The sequence below is a fragment of the Kryptolebias marmoratus genome, linkage group LG8 (genome assembly GCF_001649575.2).
Source record: "Kryptolebias marmoratus isolate JLee-2015 linkage group LG8, ASM164957v2, whole genome shotgun sequence".
In the NCBI taxonomy this organism is placed as follows: Eukaryota; Metazoa; Chordata; class Actinopteri; order Cyprinodontiformes; family Rivulidae; genus Kryptolebias; species Kryptolebias marmoratus.
This window is the reverse complement of record NC_051437.1, coordinates 567,756-589,336: the sequence shown is the minus strand read 5'-3', so window position 1 is coordinate 589,336 and position 21,581 is coordinate 567,756. Positions and strand designations below refer to the sequence as shown.

Genomic DNA, 21,581 nt, shown 5'->3' with positions numbered 1-21,581 from the left:
TTTTCTTCACCAGCTCCAGAACTTCTTCTGTTGTGTGTTTTATCTCCTTTGGTCATTTCACCAGCTTTTATGTCGAAAAAAGTCCAAAAAACAGTCTTCACCGCATTTACGCGCAGGACGCATGAAGCAGCCTCTCTGTTAGACCGTTATATGCAGACTGATTTGGGAGTCATGCAAAGTTCCAACCCCCCTCCCAGAAAAATCCCGTGACCGGAATTTCATTGGCTACCCGCCTGTGGTGTCAGAACCGGCTTGGGGGCTGACTGACCGGAGCTATAGGCTTGCAAATGAGGGGAGGAGACTTTCATGACTTTACACATGGGAAATTAGAGGGGCTCTAGGGGGGGCAGAGAGCAACCCAGTTGGTCAGACGAAACGTCAATCAAAAGTGGCGCCAAAACACAGCTATTTTGAAATTTAAGTTAATAAAAACAATAAATGTAGCAAAAACTATACAGATCTGAATTGTGCAGTAAAACGGTCCGTGGGCGGGCCGCCACGTGGTAAGGGGTTAAAGGAGAGGTAGCTTGAGCAAAATACAGAGAAGTTCATGAAAGGAGTTTGTTTGAGACTGGGACAAAGATCCACATTTCTCCAGAACAATGATCCTAAATACACCACTGAAGCAACACTTTGGTTTAAAAAGAACTAGTTTTAAATGTCCTGGAATGGTCCAGTCAAAGTTAAACTGAGGCTCTCTGGTCTGATATAAAGGTTTTTGAACATGAACAGCACCCATCCAACCTGCAGGAGCTGCAGCAGTTTGGTCAGGCAGAATAAACAAAAGGTCCTGCTCAGATGGACCAAGATGATGGAGTTGGACCTGAAGAGACTTCATGCTGAAACTGCTGCAGAAGATGTCAATGTATTGACGGAGGCATGGGGGAGATGAATAAATACAGTAGATATAAAAAGTCTACAGTCCCCTGTTAAAAAAGTTAGACTTTTGTAACGTAAACAAAAGACCATAAAAACCATTAAATACTAATTGCTTTAGGGAAAAATATAAAATAATAAAGGCCTAGCATTATTTGAACTAAGATCATCTTATTAGAAGAAAGTTATTGTCATTTAACAGTGGTTGCAGGGCAACATAGAAATATTAAGATGCCAAAACTGTTTTATTCACTGAACTAAGATTTCATAAACTAAACAAAGATAAACAAGCAACAGGACTGGGCTGAGATGAGGTGATGATTTAATAATGAACTAAACATACCAAGTAGTATAAGTACTAGGTTCTATAGCACCTTTCACAGACATATAGATCACAAAGTGCTTCACAAAGGCAAAACAATTAAAACATTAGGGAATCATTAAGGAAAAGCCTGACTGAATAAAAATGCATTCAGTTGTTTCTTGAAAGAGTCTGTGGAGTCTGTGTAGTGAAGGGACAGCGGGAGGGCGTTTCAGAGCCTCAGAGCCAATGCCTGAAAAGCACGGTGTCCACGAATCAAAACCAAAATTTTAAAATGAATCCGTGCACAGGAAGCCAGTGCAGGGAGGCAAGAACAGGAGTTATGTGCACTGTTCTGTCAGTTTTGGTCAGCAGCCTTGCTGCAGCATTCTGTACAGACTGAAGGGGAGCCATAGAGGTTTTATTAAAACAAATAAAAAGACTATTACAATAATCTAAACGGGAGGAAATAAAAACACGAATAACCATTTCTAGCTCAGTCTGTGACACAAATGGTCTCAACTTAGAGATGTTTCTTCAATGATACAAAAACGGTTACAAACAAGAATTTTACAATGATTGTCAGAAAACAAGGAACTGAGTTTCCGCTTTGTTTGCATTTAATTGAAGGAAGTTGTTGTCCAGCCATAATTTAATTTCAGACAGACAATTGTTGAGCTGAGACAGTTTGTACATCTCGGAAGGATGAGAAGAACAATGCAATTGTATGTCATCAGCATACAGATGATAAGACAAATTTTTGTAGTGTTTTAGGAAGACCCCCAAAGGATATATATACAAGAAAAAGACGATTGGGCCCAAAACTGAACCTTGAGGTACCCCACAAGACAGTGGTGCACTATTTAAGTAAATCTGGTTCATAAAAACTGAAAAAGACGTTTCAGATAAGTAAGAGGAGAAGCAGTTTAACACAGTGCCAGAGATGCCAAACAAGATGCCAGCCATGGTCACAGAACTGGCTGAAACCAGAAAACAATATTTGGTTGTGGGGGTTGAAAAGAGCACAGACAAAAATGCTTCATGTAACATTTTCGTATGTAAAATATTACATACTATTCATACACTTGCACTTAATGCCGGCTTTACCACAAAATCTTAAACTTTGTGGTAAACCAAATTTTATTTATCATGATAGATGTCATTTCATTTTTTTAAGTTCCATGTACACACTGTTGACATACAAGTTTATTTCTAATCCCTTTTCATGACATATCCTTCCTCTATTGTAGTTTCTTTGTGAATATATTTCAAAGAGGCCACTCTTTGAAGTAATTAGCAATGAAGTTAATTAAAATATCAAATTCAATGTTAAATGATAATTTGCATTCATTCACCGCTAATTTCTTTCATTTTGTTGTAGCTGATCATTTCCTGCTCAGCTCCTTCCTCCAGTCTATAACATAATCTCTCACCCATAACATCTCTTTCTCATTCTGTTTGTCTTCTAATCTTTATCTGTGTTTCTGCAGGCCTACACCCAAGGTGGAATGGCAGAAGATTAATGATCATCTCAGTGATTTGAGAGCCGAGCTAAAGAAACATAATCGCTGGCTTTATTTTGAAAGCATCACTGAAGATGATGATGGAGAGTACAGATGTAGAGCCAGCAACACCCACGGGCACACCACACACACCTTCACTGTTACTGTTCAAGGTAGGCTGCTGAATATACAGGGTGTCACATACTGCTGTGTTCACTGGTATGGGAGTTGACATTCTCTGTTCTTAATATCAGTGAGTTGAAAGTGTAAGCTGAATATTTCTATATATAGCTTTTCTAGTCTTTCTGACCACTCAAAGCACTTTTCCACTACAAGTCACATTCACACCAGGGTGCAGATTAGGAGGAACTTGGGGTTCAGCGTCTTGGGCATAAACACTTTGGCAAGTGGTGGAGGAAGCCAGGACCAAACCACCATCTCTCTGATTGGCAACCAACGACTCTTCTTCCCTGAGCCACAGCCACCCAGCAATAAACCTTAGCACCTAAAAACCTATAGTGCATGAAGTTCAGAGGGCAGCCTAAGTGATTGAGTTTAGGAACCTCATCACCTGCTCCAGAACAGGTGATGTGTTCAGTTTAAACTTAAATTGTGGGTAAATAGCTCCACCCATTCACTGATTTTTTCCCCAATGGAATCCCACACAGAATATTCAGACTGTAACAACTGTCAGGAACGGTGGAGACGGAGGCGAACCCAGAATGCAGACTCATTTTAAAGAAAGAAAAACTAATTTATTAAACTAAGAAAACGAACAAAAACAAAAAGCTGACGTGGCAGCAAGCAGATAAGAACTAAATAAAAATACATAAATGGAACAGAACTCAGAAAACCAGGAACACGGAGTGAAGCAAACAAGAGACACAAACATCAAACAAACCTTAGACAAACCTTAGACAATGGACCAGCGAGGTATGGGAAGAGTGACCGGGTTTTAAAGACTGCGGATAACGAGGTGAGTGGGAACAGGTGGAATGATTACTTATTCGGGACAGGTGAAGATGGGCGTGGCTAACAGACAAATGAATGACTGGGGAAGAGTGGAAATGAGAACACAAACACAAGGAGGACAGAACCAAGAAGAAAACAAAAACCAGATAACTACAAATAGAAAACAAAACCAAAACCAGAGAACTAAAATAAAAACAACCCAGAAAAAGCCAAATCACCACAACAACATTTATATGTCATCATATAAATGTCAGATTGTGAAATAACAGAATAACAAAACCTCTGCTCCCACATATTCATCAGTAGACCACATTTAGGTGTTGGTTACTTGTTTGTATTTTAACTGTTAAAATTACCCATACACAATTTTTATTTTGGGCTATATTTCAGTTCCTAGTTTTATTTATAATAAAACCATTTTGAAAAGATGCTACAAATTAATTTTGTGACTGTTTCTTTTTTTGTTTGTTTGAATCTTCTCGACTGTTTTTAGCGGCTCCCTACTGGTTGAAGGTTCCCCAGGACCTAATGTATACTCCAGGGGAAACTGTTCGATTAGACTGCCTGGCTAAAGGAAATCCAGAGCCCATCATCACCTGGAGCATTAATGGACAAAGACTAGAAAGTATGATTTTATTTTTTTTTCACACAGTTTTAGTAAGTTTTTGTAGTTTAAATCAAGGTGTATGTAATTTACTGATTGCTGAGGAAGTACTTTATGTATAAATGAAGATTACCTAGATTTCAAACCTGACCAGCTATACATTAATTTTTCATAAAGGTGGAAGTGTCCAAGAAGGGAAGGTATTGGGATTTGTGTATTATAAGGACCCAAATGCAGTTACAGCTAGTCAGAACACAGCTTCATCATCCTAAACTTTATTCTCTCCATTAGCCTTGATATCATCAACATTTATTTCTTCTTTCACAGTTTTCTGACTTATTTCATCCACACAAACAGCCACTGTAGAAGCAGCCTCACTAATCTGCTGCATGTCTGTGCCAGATTCTGGGACATCTGCTCCCTCTGCTCACTTACATTGTCTGCAGAATTCTTTCTTTCTGCCCCTCCAACAGTCTGATCAGGCTCAGTCTATGGTTCTCAAGTCTGTTCAGCACAATTAGAGACAAAGTTCCCCTCCTGTCCACACTTTCTTGGATTCAATCATTCCAAAAATTGTTTATTAAAATCATGTCTGCTGAAGGATACATCATATTTCAATTAAGCCGATTTGCAACCCAAAGTGAGCATTTTCATGATTGGCACAGTCTGACTGTTATATGACAACTCCTCATTACTAACAAACGGTGGTAAGTTTTCATGATATTAAAACTTCTCTCTGCTTCTGCAGAGAGAAACCATGGGCCAGATGTTGGAGTTATCATAAATTCTAAAGAAGCTGTGCCACATAAAATGAATCATCATAAATGCTAGAAAAGCTCTGCTGTCTAAAATGAATTACCATAAAGTTATCAGAAGGAGACAGCAGGGGATGGAGGCTCAGCTCCTGGAACAGATTTATCGATCTAATATTGCTGTCTTTTCCAGTTTTGTGTTCAATAATAAGGTGTAATTGTGTCACCTTAGCTTCACCTGTCCTTATTGTTTTCTAAACGTTTGTTTAGATGTGGATGATGACCCTCGCCGCACTGTAACAAGCAGTGCATTGATACTGAGGGATGTTGAAGTTACTGACACAGCTGTGTATCAGTGTGAAGCCACTAACAAACACGGCTCCATTCTGCTCAATATCAAGTTGTTAGTTGTTGGTATGTACACACTTTCACTTATTCTTACAGTTGTTCTATTAATATGTTTTTTCAATTAGTTACTTTTCAAACATTTTGTCTCTCAGAGCTTCCTCCAGAGATCTTGTCTTCTGACGGGGTTGTGTACAAGGTCTTTGAGAATGGAGACATCCAGATGCACTGTGAGTCTTTTGGCTCACCCCGGCCACATATTAAATGGTGAGAAGGACAGTTTGTTTCTTAAATAAATAAATCAATGTGTCAACTTGAACAGAGTTTATTAACTTAACCTTAAAGGTTAAAGAGGTTTACCACCTTTTAGTTTCACTTATTCTTATTTATTTTGGATAAAGCTTTATTAGCTTCTTTATTTCTTAACTTGTGGTAAGGGTACAAACCTCAGTGCCACTAACCTGGAGATATATAAATAATGCCATTCTGACTCAGATGTCGCCTGGATTAACAAATTCTGCATCAGATTTTGGGGAGTCAGGACATTCTGATGAGAAATGGGCTACTGGAGCAAGATTGTCATGGACAAAGGCAGAAAACCTAAAACTTTTGAAATTTTACTATACGAGCAAGCCTGCAGAGACAGGCTATATCTATATAAGAAGGATCTGGGAACTATGGAAACATCAATACCCAACATCCAGATTGGCACAGAACCAACTTTGAACCCAGTGTTCCAAGATTCTAGAGAAAAAAAATCTATTACCACATGGGAATGGGGAATGTTGTACAGGTGGCTCAGTGGTTAGAGCAGTTGTTCTCCAATGAGAAAGTTGGAGGTTCCATTCCTGGCAGCAGTCACATGTCAAAGTGTCCCAGGGCAGGACACTGAAGCCCTCATTGCATCTGATGTGCCCCATCACTGTATGAATGGAGTTTGAAGCACTGATTAGTCTCTATAGAATGGTACATATATTGTCACCCCCACTATCAAAGTAGGGTAACCAAGCCCTTTTGAAAAGCCAAGAGGAACTGAATACAAGGGCAGCTGACCTGTGAGACTGTACAATAAGAAAAAGGAGGGAGGCAGAGGACTCCCATCTCACCTGCTGAAGCTTGTACCACCTTCAGAGAGCTCACATGTGTCGTGGTGGTCTCTCTCACTGTTCTTCTTCTTCACGGTCATTCAGTTTATGAGATCTTTGTAGATTAACACACTCCATATTTCCTCCATTTCTTGATGATGGCTCTAACAGAACTCCTGGGGATGTTTAGGGTCTTGGAAATCTTTTTGTATCTATCTTCTGACTAATGGGGAGCATCTAGGATAGAAGGTCAAACAGCAGGGCAGAATATATCAACTGATAGATGTACTATAAAATAAGAAATGAAACAAAAAGTCACAATCTATTGTCCTTTTTTAATCAATCTGAACTGTAAACAATGTTCTACAGACTGTCAAACAAATGCTTGATACACTCAAAGGTATAGCTCTGTTGTGTTAAAAATACTACAATAGATAAATAAAAAAACAAGGAGCATTTGATTCAAATAATTTGATCTTGTAGGGATCTGGAGTTTTAGCCCCGCCTTGGGGCGGCTCCTCCAGCTTTTCCCTTCACAGGTGATCCAGATCCAGTTAATGAAGACTGCCAGTACTTAAGCCTCCAGTTGAGACCAGACCTTCGCTGGAGCATCGAACCTCCTGGGTTAGATTCGCAGCCACCGTTTCTAACCAAGTTCTGGTTAACTATTGACTACGTTTTCTATGTACCTTGTTTTAGACACCTTGCCACGTCACTTAGCTTTGGACTCACAGATACCTACCCTGGTTTTCGGGATACTCACCTGGACGGGATTACTGGTTTGTCGACTCCTGGATCACCTGAACGCCTCCTCCTTTTTCCTCCTAACCGCTGGACACCTTCTGGATCTGTAAGACCAAAGAACAAAACAATTAAGTCGTTCGTGCAGTGCTCAGCTGATTGCAAGATTAGTACCCGAGACTCACCCTGTCCTCTTTCCTTCCAGATCCAACCACGGCACGCGCACTGTACATAGACTCCACCTTGTAAATAAAAACACTTACCTTCAGCTGTTGTCTCCGTGTCTGGTTTTGGTCTCGCTCACTGGACACTTTACCCTGCATCCTTGTCAGATCTTGACTTGATGCTAAATAAAAAGCAAGACAAAACTGAATAACATGTACTGATAATATGAATAATAATATAAATACTGAATATTTAGAATAAATACTGAGAATTCAAAATAAATAAAATGTTAAACAGTCAAACCAAGTGAGTTCGCATGCAGCAAGAAGATGCATGATACCAAGGATATTAAATAAATAAACAAATTGCCTACCATAAAATGTTTCAAAGCATGCATTATTTGAAATATTAACTTGCCATACATTTTTACTGGAGCACTTTGGCAAGGAAGAGTAGGCAAATATTACCAGGTCAAAGCGTGACCTGCTGATGGACTCCTTCCTTAGACTAAGACTAGTTTAAGCGTGAGTACTTTTATGGAACTGTCATAGTTTGGTATTTTCAGTTTGTTGTGTTTGATTATTGTCTTGTTTCAGTTTAGTTTTCCTGTTCATGCCCTGTCACTCTCCACCTCCCAAGTACTTTTCCTGTTAGGTCTGCCACGCCCATCTCCGCCTGCTTGTAATTATTCTCTCTCACCTGTGTCCATTTTCCTCATTATCCTCTGTCTTTAAGTACCGGTCTTTCTCATTCACTACTCACTGGATCATTCCGCTTTGTCTGCTCTTTACCATGCCATGTCTTGCCCTTCATCTAGTTTTGGATTTAGTTTTTGTTAGTCTTTGCTGCCTCGTCAGCCCTTTTGTTTTTGTCTATTATTTAAGTTAATAAATTAGTTTTATTTTCTTCCATCATGAGTCTGCGTTCTGGGTTCGCCGGCTTAGTCCCACCTCCTGACAGGAACCAGCTAAATGCAGCCGTTTAGTTTTTATATCTTTCTCCACAACAGATTTCTTTTTATTTAAATTGTACAGGATATATGTCACATAAAAGGTGGGATTTTTTTTTAAAGGTATACACTTTTTATATCCACTTTAGATCAAGTGGGTTTGCTGCCCACTATTACATACTGTAGTAAATAAACAAAAAGATTGGCATTATTAAGGTTCCAAATTGTTCTTTTTCCAAATAATGTTGTAAATGTTGCAATGACAACATTTCCAAGTAATGTTGTACATTTCTTACAACAAAGGTTTAAATGGATTTTTGTGTTCTCATTAAACATCTTTTTGTTTCTGTCTATTATTTACTCACTAAATGGGTGAGAAACACCCTTTATTCATTGAATATCTGATGTTCTGCTGTTACTATTGATATCCATTTATGTCTAATGTTGGAATAAAACTTAACTCAGAAGATGCAGAGTTGCATCTTCACCTCTGATTATCTTTTATGATTGATATGTTTACTCTGTTTCTGTGTGTCTGTGTGTGCAGGGAGAGAGATGATAAGGTTTCTTTGATACCAGATCCTCGTGTTTCTCTGTTGACCAATGGGACAATTGAGCTGGAGAATGTTACTCACATAGACAGTGGAGTGTACTTTTGCTCTGTCAAACAGACGAACATCTCCATCACTGCAAACTTGGAAGTTTTCAGTAAGTCATGCACATATTTTGGGGACAAACATCTGCCATGGAAAGCCAACATTTTGTCACGATTTCTAGTATTTTTTGAGTTTGTTCTTAGTTTTGGGTTCTTGTTTTTCTGCTTTCTTGGGTTGTTTAAGTTTATTTTTCCTTGTACTTCTGTCAGTATTCTCTTTACCTCAGTCTGCACTTGTTAATTGTCATGCCCATCTCCACCTGCTGTTTTCACTCACCTGTTCCCACTTTCCATAATTACCCTCTGCTTTTAAAACCCATTCATCTTCTTCACTATCCTGCCGGTTCATTGTTCGTTATCCCAGGTATGTCCATGTATTGATGTTTTTGTCCAAGGTTCCGCCTTGCCTTGCCTCGCCTTGCCCCGCCCTGCCCTGCCCCGCCCTGTCACGTCAGCCCTTTGTTTTGTTATTTAAATAAATCAGTTTTTATTTTTAAGATGAGTCTGCATATTGGGTTCGCCATGCTCTCACCACATTCTGACACATTTCTAATTTTCTCACATTTTCTCAACTTAGTTATTTTCGTTTGTTGTTAATATGATCATACTATTAAAATCTTTGAAAAAGTGTTAAATAGTGTAAAAACAAATTTAAAAAATTTGGGGATTTTTTTTACAAATTGGGGATTTTGTAAAGGCACGGAATAAAAACCGGCTCTCCTGTATTTCTTCCTTCTGTCAGATCGAACTGTGATACTTACAGGCCCCAAGGATGTCCACGTCGTCAGAGGAAGTGCTGCTCTCCTGCACTGTCTTTTCTACAAAGATTCTCGACTGCATGATTACAAGGTTGAATGGAGAAGGAATGGACATAAACTGCTAGAGTCATCACGAGATGACAAGTAAACTTACACACACCCACCATGTCAAGAAAAATGACCCTATAGTAGTCATTCAGGGACACACAATCACAGCATTATTGGAGATTAAGCAGACTATACAGATACAGTAGTGAATTTCATTTTTAGCTTTGTAAAGGGAGCCGTGTTTCAACATTTCATTATAATGTTGTGTTGCTTGTTTTTACTACATACTGTACTGTTAACAGAGGCAGTGGCTGAATAAAAAGCTAAAGTGAGAAAGTGTAACAAGTATGTGTAAGTTTATTTTATATTAGTGTTATGAGGACAGATTATATTAATTACACTTTCTAATGCAAAACTGGTGAAATTGTTGTCCATCACTTCAGATTCAGGCATGTATGCCAACATATTTTGCTAACGTTTTTGTAAAGCCTGGCTGTGAGTTCTCGGCACATAATTGTTTAGTATGTTGCATTCAAGTAGTGTCAGAAATGTAAAAACACCATGCTGTTAACTATATAGTAACTACAGTGAGAGACCGAGTACACATTTCACACAGAGGGTTGTGTATAAATTTGGAATCAGAGTTAGGATAGAGATTGAATTTCTGTGGCAATGTCCTTAACTTTTATGATTGTATAAATTGTACAAAAATTGTACCCTACACATAAAAAGACAACTGGGGTGGAAGAGTCTTTATTTTTTTCAGTGACAGCTGCCACCACTGTATTAGAACATGACCATGATTAATTTATGACAGCAATAAAAGCACAAAACATCCAAGGAGTTCATTACTTTTTATAGGTAATGTAACTCCTTGGAATAGAAAGAGAATTGAAATATTTATATATACACTCACTTGCTATTTTATTTGGAACATTTGTTCAATTGCTTGTTGACACAAATAGGATCTAGGTTAACTGAGACCTCTGACTTGTGAGTCCTGATTCCGTATGAGGATTTGGATTATTAGCCCGGGTGAGTCAGTAACTGACCAGCTCTAATCCCATGGCAGCAACCCAGTACCTACAGGCATGCAGATGTGGTGAAGACAACTTGCTGAAATTCCATCAAAATAGGGAAAGAAGGAGATTTGGAATGTGTTGTGGTTGTTGGTGCCAGACAGGCTGGTCTAAGTATTTCAGAAACTGAGGATCTACTGAGATTTTTACTCACAACTACGCCACATTTAAAGTCACCTAAATCTCTTTTCCTCCTCATTCTGATGCCCCGTTTGAAATTCAGACAGTCGTCTTCACCACATCTACATGCTTAAAGGCGTTGAGTTGCTGCCATGTGATTGGCCGATTAGCTATTTGTGTTAACAAGAAATTGAACAAGGGTAACTAATAACCTGCAGAGTGTGTGTGTGTGTGTGTGTATACACATACACAATATTTATGAAATAGATTTTTTTTTTTTCTCCCTAGGGTTTTGGTTGTCTTTTTCTTGCATTTTTCTCTATTCATTTTGCTTGTGGTTTTAGGTACACTGTGTTTGACAATAACACATTGGAAGTGGCAAATGTCCAATCAGATGACACTGCAAATTACTCTTGTGAGGTTCACACCAAACCACTGGGCAGTGTAAGTGCCACTGGATCCATCACTGCAGTAGGTATGGCACTGTGTGCACAAAAGCATCAGACTGTAGACTGTGGATACCTGTTTGTGTTTAGTACTTAGAGTTTTCTGTTGGGTCCCTAGCTTCACCAGACCCTCCCAGCTCTCTGTCTCTGTCGGATATTGAGGACCACAGTGTCACTCTCAGCTGGATTCCAGGACCCTCACACAACAGTCCCATCACAGGTAAGGAACAAATACACTAAACAATAGCCCACGACTTGTATGTTGGTGTACAAAAATTTTTTTAAAAAACAACAACTGGACTTTTATTCAGTAGTTTAAGATGTGTTGCTTCCCAGTCAGGGAGCTTTCTCATTTCAAAACTAGAGAGTGTGGTGGTCCAAACTTTAAACTGCATGAAATGATCTATTGTTCAAGCTGGATTAACATGCAGATTAATCTCACTCCTTTCCCACTTGGAGAGCTGTTAGGGTCTTCATTTGCCTGCCTCACAAGAGAGACGTCTTGGCGTGAGTTAGAGGGACATGTCTGAGTATCAGGCTTAATGCTTTATTGTAAGTTTTAGAAAACTGAAATCTGTGACCTCCTCCTTTGTTTAAAGTACAGTTTTCTCATTTGACTTAATTGGCTTCCTTCACCCCTCCTCTCAAACCATCTGTCTTCTCAGTCCAAAATCTGAACATTTTGGTCCTCAGAGTGTCCCTTATCCCTGAGGTGTAGGTGAACAGCTGAGTCCTGTCCAGAAGAGCTGGTTCTCCTCTGTTGATTCATGCATCTGTGGAGAGGCTGTTTGGTTTCTCCAATATAGAGTTCTGAACATTTCTCACTGCACTGAACTGCAGACACCACTCTGCTCAGTTTGGGTTTGGGTGTTTTATCCTTAGGATGGACCAGCCTCTGTCTGAGAGTCCTGTTGGGTTTGAAATGTACTGGGATGTTGTGTTTGGAGACAATCTTTCTGAGTATCTCAGATACAGTAGGCTAGCAACATAAGGGTGTCATGATTTCTTGTATTTTTGAGTTTATTCGTAGTTTTGTTTCTTGTTTCATGGGTTGCTTTTTTGTTTAAGTTTATTTTGTCTTCGTACTTCTGTCAGTATTCACCTCACCTCTGTCTGCACTTGGGTAATTGTCATGCCCATCTCCATCTGCTGTAATCTCTCACCTGTGCCCACTTTCCATAATCATTCTCTGCTTTAAAAACGGGTCTGCTTCTCCACTTCCCCGCCAGTTCATTGTTGTTGTTTTGTCCTTGGTTCCACCTTGCTGTGCCTTGCCTTGTCATTTTTGGATTTCTGTTCAGTTTAGTTTTTGCTGCCACACCAGCCTTTTGCTTTTGTTTTGTTATTTTAAAATACATTTTCAGTTTTGTAAATGAGTCTGCACTGAGGGTTCGCCTCCGTCTCCACTGCTCCTGACAAAGGGATGACATTGTTTTTTTTGTCCCCCCCCTCCCTCCAGTTCTGTGGAGTGTTTATGCTGAGTTGACAAAAGGGGTTGGTTTCCTGTAAACCTCAATGTTGAGGCTTCTATCTCCAGTCCAAAACAGACAGCTTGTTGTCATTCCCATCCTCTTTGGTGAACTTGATGTTGTTGTCAGCAGAGTTGATGTGTCTGGTGAAAGCATCCTTTATTTTGGATTTTGATCCAGGTATCATCCACATATCTGAACCAGTGGCTTGGTGACGTTCAGAGCTCTCTTTTTCACTTCCTCCATGTAGAGATTGACCACAATGTGTGACACTGGAGATCCATGGCACGGCCGTGCTTCTGTCTGTAAAAACTGTCATTATATTTGAAATAAGTGAGGGAAAGACAGCAATCAAGCAGGGTACAGATCTGGACCAGGGTGAAACTGGTCCTGTTGTTTAGATCATTATCTTGTTGAAGTCATTTTCTGATGGTTTCCACTGCTTCTGATGTGGGTACGTAAGTGAAAGGTGAAGGGTCATTAAATAATACAAGGGTTTCTCCTGGAGCCAGCTTCAAATGTCTAACTTTGTTTGCAAAATCCCTGGAGTTCTCTATGTGATGTGGTGTGTTTCCAACAAGAGGAGCTAAAATACCAGCAAGATGTTTTGTATATTATATGCCACTGAGTTCATGTTGTTGACATTGGGTCTGAGTGGTGTTCTTTTTTTGTTTCTGGATGTCCGTACAAACATGGAGTGGCTTCCCCCAAATATAATCTGTGGTCCAATGGGCGAGATAGTCCAGCCTGAAAATGTTTACAATTGTATTTAGCACCATAAATAATAGATGAGATTAATTTGTCCACAAAATATGTTAATGCCATGTCTGAATGGGACCTCAGAGACAGAACACATAACTTTCCTCTGTTTAGGTGGGGTTTTTTGGCAGTTAAATCAAAAATAATTAAAGGCCAAGCATTCTCTGAAGGAATGCATAATGCCTGCAACATGTCACAAAAGTTTTAATTCAAAATGGCCGCCGTAGCAACATTTCACAAGATGTGTGTTACTGCTCGGAGTATGTGCTGAGAAGGACTCTTAGATGCTACCACATACCTTACCTCATTATCTGTAAATTGGAGTATTCTATCAAGCATTTTTGAATGGCAAATGTTGTTTACATATGGTGGCCATCTTAAAGGTTGATGCCAAATGTCAAATAGTGGTAAATATACATCCACTGATTACTCTCTGAGAACTGTATTTAAAATCTCTCCATAGTTTGCCAATATAGTTTTAGGAATGACTCTCAGCTACAACCACACCAAATTTTAGCTCAATATTATTAAAATTGTCTGAGTTATAGCTATTTTTGTATTGGCTAAAAATGACTGGTTCTTTTGGGGTGACTCCAAAAGTTAATGAGGTTTAGAAATTTTCAATTATTATTTTCTGAGAGTTTCATTAAAATTGTTCCATTGGTTCACTGAATATTGTGCTGAGAGATTGTCACTAGTTAAAACAAGTTTTAGCCTAAAATATAGAATCTGAGCATGTGTTGGGGATGCTGCTCAGCTTCTACCACACCAACCTTAGCTTAATAATTGTAAAATTGGCTGAGTTATAGACATTTTTATTTTCCCTAAGTTCAGTTAGATGTGGTGGCCATCTTGAATTGAGTTAACTCAAGAAATGTAACCACTTTTAGATGTACATTTAAAAATTATTTTCTGGCAGTCTTCTAAAAATATGTCTAGCAGCTTATAAAATATTTTGCTAATAAACTGACTGAAAAGATCCTGCGCAATCATTTAGCTCCCAGAGTTTTTTGGGGGGATGTCTTTCAGCTATGATCATACTAAATTTGAACTTAGTGTCTGTAAAATTGCCATTTTTGTGTTTGCTAAAGTTGCTTAGCTGTGGCAGCCGTCTTGTAGGGGATTGACTCAGTCGTACATGTACATTCAGTGATTACATTCCGAGAGCTTAATTTAACTTTGTTTTCTGATTCAAGCTATAGACAAAGAAATATACATGCTTTGTAAAATTATGAGTTTTTCTGGTTTGTTTCTACATATACATTGCTTGCTCAAGCATTTTATGCTCATATTTCACATAAACATTTAGAAAACAATATAATATATTTTTCTAGAGTTCATTGTGGAAGCCCAGGAGGAGCCACAGTCAGTGGAGCCACAGACAGTAAAAGGAAAACATAAGTGGCAGAAGAAGAAGGTAGTACCAGGGGACTTCAACCACTTACAGCTCATCCTCCAGCCCTTCTGCATCTTTCGTTTCCGGGTCATCGCTGTTAATGCCATTGGAAGGAGTGACCCCAGTGAACCCACGGAGTACCAGAAAACAGAGCCAGCAGGTAAAAGGCACCATCTACTAACACAGCACACTCAGTCCTGAAGGTGTGGAAGTGGGTACAGTTTTTCATAAGTCCAAGTAGTGGTTATGTCAGGGACAAAAAGCTGGGAACCAGTGCTGTAGCATACTGAGACCCATGCATTTGTTGAAGCTACAATGCCAGTGGGAAGATCTTTATCTGTGGTTTCCACTTAGCAATGGTAAATTATACCAGTAATTAAAGGCCTAGCATTTCTTTAAGTAATACATAAGTTTTAAAATAAGACCATCGTATAATGAGAATAGATGGAGTTGCAGCCATTTTGGTCAAACCTTATGAATGGCATTATGCACAATCTGGTGCCGTACTACAAGATCCAAAAACGTTTTTAAAAAACAAAGCAAGTGGACTTCTGTTCTGTAGTTAAAGACCTTACACTTGCCAAAGCTTTCTCCAGTTTTGAACTGAGAAAGCAACTCAGATAGAAAGCAAAACGACTTCAACTGCAGAACAGAAGTCCACTTGTTTTGTTTTTTTTTAAGACATAATAGCTGTCAACATATGCGATTTTTCAGTGTTTTTGATTTTTTGATCTTGTATGTGTGTCATTTATGATGAAAATAACCACTAAATAAGCATTATTCTCTACTAAAAGTCTACTGCATAATTTGTAATAAATGAATGTTTTGTTGCCAACAATTATAAGTCATTTGTTTACATTTAAACATTGATGAGCACACTTCAGGCAGTCTCAGAGAACAAAAAATATTGAGTCAGTAAAATAATCCCCAGATGTAAACAAGAGTCAGAGGAAAACAATAGAGTCAGGGACATCAGGTTGAAAGAGAAAGGGTAAAGTTCTTCTCTCTTCTTCTGAAAAAAAAAAAAAAACAGCAACCAAAACCTGTAAAGGCGAGAGTCCACAGAAGTAGAGTCATTTTGGAGGAGGAGTTCGAGTGATGGAGTTAAAGCAAAAGTTGGGGCTAAGATCATTTGCAAAAGGGCTGTGCCAAGATATTCTGAACTCTATTGGGAACATTTCTGTAACTGATCACTGAATTTAGTTGTAAACAAAGGCAAACCATTTTTTTTAAACCATGATGAGTCTGAGTTACATTAACCCTCAAACAATCATTTAAGGATGTAGAAATTGTGTTAGAAGCATAAAAGTTCAAATCAAAAACCCTGAAAAATTGCCTATTTTGACAGCTATCATGGCTTTAAACTTGTTAGATTTGACATGTCCTGGATGCCTGAAAATCTACACCAGAGTATTGCAAGATCTTGCAAGATGTATTAACCCTTGGTGTATGTGTTGAAGATTACTCTCAGCTACTACCACATCAGATTTTAGCTTAATATATGTAAAAATGAATGTGTTAAAGCCATTTTGTGTGTTCTAAGATCATTTGGCTGTAGTGATCATCTTGAATTTGGTTAAAGTTAATCTGTTGTAGATGTACATTCAATGATTAATCCTGTGAGCTTCATTAAAATCTGTCCAGTGGTTCATTAATTATTTTGCTTACACTACAAACAAACAAATATGGACACAAAAATTATTGCCTCTTTGCAATTAGTGTCAGGTAATAAAGAACACTCTCTTTGCAATGCTGTCATTAATTAAAAGCACAGATCTTGGACCCATGCTGGGTAGAAAATGCTCAGGGTTTATGTTACAGGCATTAGCTGAGCATACTAGGCACCTACTCTGGAATTTCTCCATATTATGGGATTGCAGAGCTTGTGTGAAACAGCTCAAATATCCTGAGTGCCAATTGTCACTTTATGTTGGAGTGACAGAAATAACGCAGATATGCTTCAGTGTTTTAATCAAACAGTTTTGTCTTTGCTCTTTTTTTCTTGTACAGCTCCCAGTGAAAACCCCACTGGTGTACGCAGTAACTCAACAGACCCAGGGACTCTGATTGTCACATGGGATGTAAGTTATTGGTTTGTGTACATCTGTGTGTATGTATCATTCAATACAATTTTGTACAAATATATGTATTTTGCATACCATTGCAGAAAATGGAAAACCGCTTGCACAATGGTCCCAACTTTCAGTACAAGGTGTACTGGCGGGAGGCTCAGGAGGAAAACAGAAGCTGGAACTATGACTTTGTAAAATCCCCACCCTTTCAAATAAACAACACAGGAACCTACACACCATTTGAGATCAAAGTCCAGGCTGTGAACTCAGTTGGGGAAGGACTGTCACCAGAGCCTCAGATCGGACACTCAGGAGAGGACAGTATGTGGCCTGATCTCTTTGGTTTTTTCATTTCAGTCTCAGTGAACCAAAATGCAGGCTAAAACACAGTGAAACTTCATTAAAAAAAGAAATAAGGACTGTACTGACAGGGCTGCAAAACAATAAAGATACAAAAAAAAAGAAATCAGGATCAAGACGGAACAATGACTAGTGAATACTAAATACACTAGAAAGGGTGATTACTGAGTGGAGACAAGTAGGCTGATTGTAGATGGAACACAGGTGGACAAAGCTGTGGGAGTGCAATGGGAAAGCTGAGTGCTTTTGCTGAAAGTTGCTGAAGGAGTTGAAACTGAGTTGTTAAAGAAGTAGAACACTAGTTAAAAGCTAAAGCATTCAGAACACTAACTTAAAGCTTAATGAACCAGATCGCTAACTGAAAGCTAACAGTAACAAAAGGCTTGATATAAGTAGCTAAAAGTAGCTAAAGGTCAAGCAGCAAATGGCCAGGTAAAAGCAACAAAAGTTGGCTAAAAGTAACAAAGATTAGCTAAACATAGCAAGAGGCTAGCTAAAAGCTAATAGTAGCAGAACAGTATCTGTTAGCTATAATTAACAAAGGGATTCTTTGGGATTTTAATGTTGTTAATTGTATTATAGTTTTATATTGCTCAAATTGTTGTAGTTTTTATGCACTGTAGGTTTTATTTGTTTGTCCTGCTAGGGACTAGAGTGGTGAATTAGCAAACTGCTAAATTCTCTTTGTGCAGAAGTTATAAAATATATTTACTTTGTCTAACTGCCATGTTTCTGGTAGATAAATAAGTAAATATAGAAATAAGGCTAGTCAAAGGCTAAAAGTAGAGAACATTAGCTAAAAGCTAAAAGTAACATAAGAAGAAGAAAATAGAGCAAGTATCTGGAATAGATTTTAAAAAGAACATTTTTTTAGGAACAAAAGAGATTGCAGTGTATTTTCATGGGGATAATATTTGTAATTAAAGTTAAATATTTTTAAAAGCAGTTACAAAAGTCATAGGACCCATCTCTGAAATGAGGTGAATGTTTAATATACGAATGGCTAAAAGAGCACAAAGTACGCAGAAGTAGTTACGTTGTTAAAAATGTAAAGAAAAGGAAAAACAAACAAACAAACAAACCAAAATGGTGAATCAGCATTTACACTATTAGCTGACAATTATAAACTGACTTTTATGGGTAATACTGTAATTATTCTTTAGCAAATTTGTCTGTATGTACAGAATAGTTGCCATACATAACGACACAATTTGCTACAACAGACAATTTAAACGCACAACAAATTTATGACCTCAGGACTGGTTTTAATGAATTGGCCAGTTAAAATGTTTTGTTCCTTATCTGAAAGACTCCATATTAAATAATTAAATTTGTAGTATTCCTTGAAGGTATGCATATCACCCACCTCCTTTCATGCCAGAGTTTTTGACTAAAATCATCTTAAGTTGAGAAATGACAGAGTTGTATTCATTTTGGTCAAACCTTGTAACATTATGTTGGCCTGTGGTTCATGAGACATTTTGCTAACAGACAAGCTTGGTTGATTTTATTAGTTAATGCTGAAGTTTTAAGCACTTGGGAGTATGTGTTGTAAATGGGCCTCAGATACAACCACACCACATTTAGCTCAATATTTATAAAACTGATTGAGTTATAGCTATTTTTGTGTTTTTTAAGGTCAGTTGGATGTGGTAGCCATCTTGAATTCTCCAAAATGTATTCAGTTGTAGATGTATATCCACTGATTACTTTCTGCTAGTTTCATAAAAATCCAAAGAGATGTATGCTCCTATGCAGACACAATACCTTCCTGAGCCTTCCTCTATTTTATTTCCTGATCAGGCTTCCATTCACAGAGACATGAGCAAAACCATTATCCTTCACTTTCGGCCCACTGCAGAAAGGCAATAATATGCCAAGATCATTTCCCAGGATTCAATGTATATCTTTTCCTGTGAGTGAAGTTACAAATTTTGTTAGTTTGTGAGATACCGATTTTTTAAATGTTCAGAAACACATCTTTGAAAGTTTAAATACAATCAAAACAATTTGTGTATCTAAGAATAAAGCCGTAAAGGCTTGCATAAAAGGACTGGCTACTTCACTTAATAAACTGATCAGCCATAACATTATGACGGTAAAAGTTAAATAAAACATGATCTCATTTCTCTCCTGATGGTGTGCAGGGCATGTTAGAGGGATTGTATGATCATTTTTAAATGATGTATTTAAAAAAAAACATTAAAAAAAGCACCAGAAGCTTGACATAAGCATCACACAACTCATTAACTGTAATGTAAATGCTTCATTTAAAAAACAAACAAACTTTGTTTAGTATAGCAAAAAAAATGTTTTATAGCTTATACCCCTTTTGATCAAATTAAAATACTGAACTACACAGCTTATGTCAGTCTTTTCTAACTTACCTCCTAGCGATTTGCCTTACAGGGGTTCCAAAAAACTGTTTTCTGTTGGATTTCAGAGAAATATCACACTGTGAGACTGGAAATTGGATTAGTAGTGAAGTGGCTAACAAGCTAACAAACTACAAGCATTATCTGATTAACATGTTTTGCTCTTCAGATTATTGGTATTATTCACATATTTACAAAACAATGGACACAAAAGTTGCTAAAACTAACATTTTCTGTTATTGCTTTTAAAATTAATTTCTTTAGGCAGATTTTTTTATTGCTGACTTTTATTCTTCCTGTAATGTTGATGCCTCACTGCTCTCACTCCATCCTGTGTCATCTTTTTGTTTCACTTGTCTCAGAGCCGGAGGAGGCCCCCACTGGAGTTTCATGTGTTGTAACTAAAAGCACAGTCAGAGTTACATGGAATGAAGCCCAGAGGGTTCGAGGTCAGCTCCTAGGATACAAGGTACCAGTTATTACAACTACTCTGCCGACTAAACAGTTCTGCAGAAAATATCATCTTTGCTCTCTGCGTTTGTCTTGTCTGCTTTAATATCAGATTTACATCAGGAGGTTGGGTCCTGTGAGCGCAAGAGTCAGGAGGTCTCTTATCAAACATCACCACAAGGAGGAAAGGGACAGAATGGGACACCAAAAACTGAGAGAAGATGACAGATGGGTGGTGGAGGTTCATGGCACAAATACATCTAAAGAACTGACTGATCTGCGTCTGTTCTCTCAGTATGAACTGTGGGTCACAGCTTTCAACAAAAAAGGAGAGAGTCCACCCTCCAAACTTCAAACGTTCAACACTCCTGAGGGAGGTCAGTTCAAATCAGAAATCACTTTTTTACAGTACACACGTTCATTGTTTTCTTGCTTGTGAACTACTACTCTAAAAAAATCCAAAGTGACCATATTTTGACCACAATGTAAAGCTTGCTTGTAATACTTGAATCTCAATGTCTTTTGTAGGCTAGAATTTATTTAATTATGGAGTTAAATATGGAATTATATTTAGAAGAACCACCTGAATGCCCTGTGTATATTTGAACATTATATTTAATTTAGAATCTGTGTGGATTAGAAAAAACAGTTCACACTCATTTCCCAAAATTTTGTTTTTAAAAATCATTGAAGTTGTATATTCAGCCCACCCTGTAAAAAGAATGGTTTACATTCAATCACTGAAAGTCCAAATAAGTATGACATTCATGTCGATGATTCAAATGTAAACAAGGACTTACTTTATATTGATATCACCAAAAGAGCTTAAGGAAAAACATTTATTGACTTGGAGTCAATTCACATAGGCGTTTTATGCTTAGAAAGCTGCTACAGCCTGGAAAATAAAATGTTAAATTTCAGTGAGTTGCAAATATATTCCTCCTCTTTGGAAATCAATTTATTTTGTTGCCCTACCCCCCATCCATCCATCTTCTTCCGCTTATCGGTCGGGTCGCGGGGGTAGCAGCCTAAGCAGGGAGACCCAGACTTCCCTCTCCCCAGCCACTTGGGCCAGCTCCTCCGGGGGAATCCCAAGGCGTTCCCAGGCCAGCCGAGATACATAGTCCCTCCAGCGTGTCCTGGGTCTTCCTCTGGGCCTCCTCCCGGTGGGACGTGCCCGGAACACCTCACCAGAAAGGCGTCCAGGAGGCATCCTCACCAGATGCCCAAACCACCTCAACTGGCTCCTCTCGATGTGGAGGAGCAGCGGCTCTACTCTGAGTCCCTCCCGGATGACCGAGC

The 21,581-nt window shown here is 38.4% G+C and overlaps 1 protein-coding gene across 3 annotated transcripts in view; it reads left to right on the top strand.

Annotated features, from left to right (window-relative positions):
• The window catches only part of LOC108249713 (neural cell adhesion molecule L1.1), an 81,397-nt gene that overhangs the window by 39,586 nt on the left and 20,230 nt on the right, over nt 1–21,581 (top strand). For all 3 annotated transcript variants that reach the window (XM_017439272.3, XM_017439271.3, XM_017439270.3), the window contains 13 exons: nt 2,668–2,852; nt 4,145–4,276; nt 5,278–5,421; nt 5,508–5,619; nt 8,840–9,000; nt 9,690–9,849; nt 11,297–11,427; nt 11,517–11,618; nt 14,961–15,182; nt 17,033–17,103; nt 17,190–17,415; nt 20,192–20,298; nt 20,392–20,656. In XM_017439272.3, coding sequence (XP_017294761.1) covers nt 2,668–2,852; nt 4,145–4,276; nt 5,278–5,421; nt 5,508–5,619; nt 8,840–9,000; nt 9,690–9,849; nt 11,297–11,427; nt 11,517–11,618; nt 14,961–15,182; nt 17,033–17,103; nt 17,190–17,415; nt 20,192–20,298; nt 20,392–20,656 — 2,018 coding nt within the window. The remainder of the gene's footprint in view (nt 1–2,667; nt 2,853–4,144; nt 4,277–5,277; nt 5,422–5,507; nt 5,620–8,839; nt 9,001–9,689; nt 9,850–11,296; nt 11,428–11,516; nt 11,619–14,960; nt 15,183–17,032; nt 17,104–17,189; nt 17,416–20,191; nt 20,299–20,391; nt 20,657–21,581) is intronic.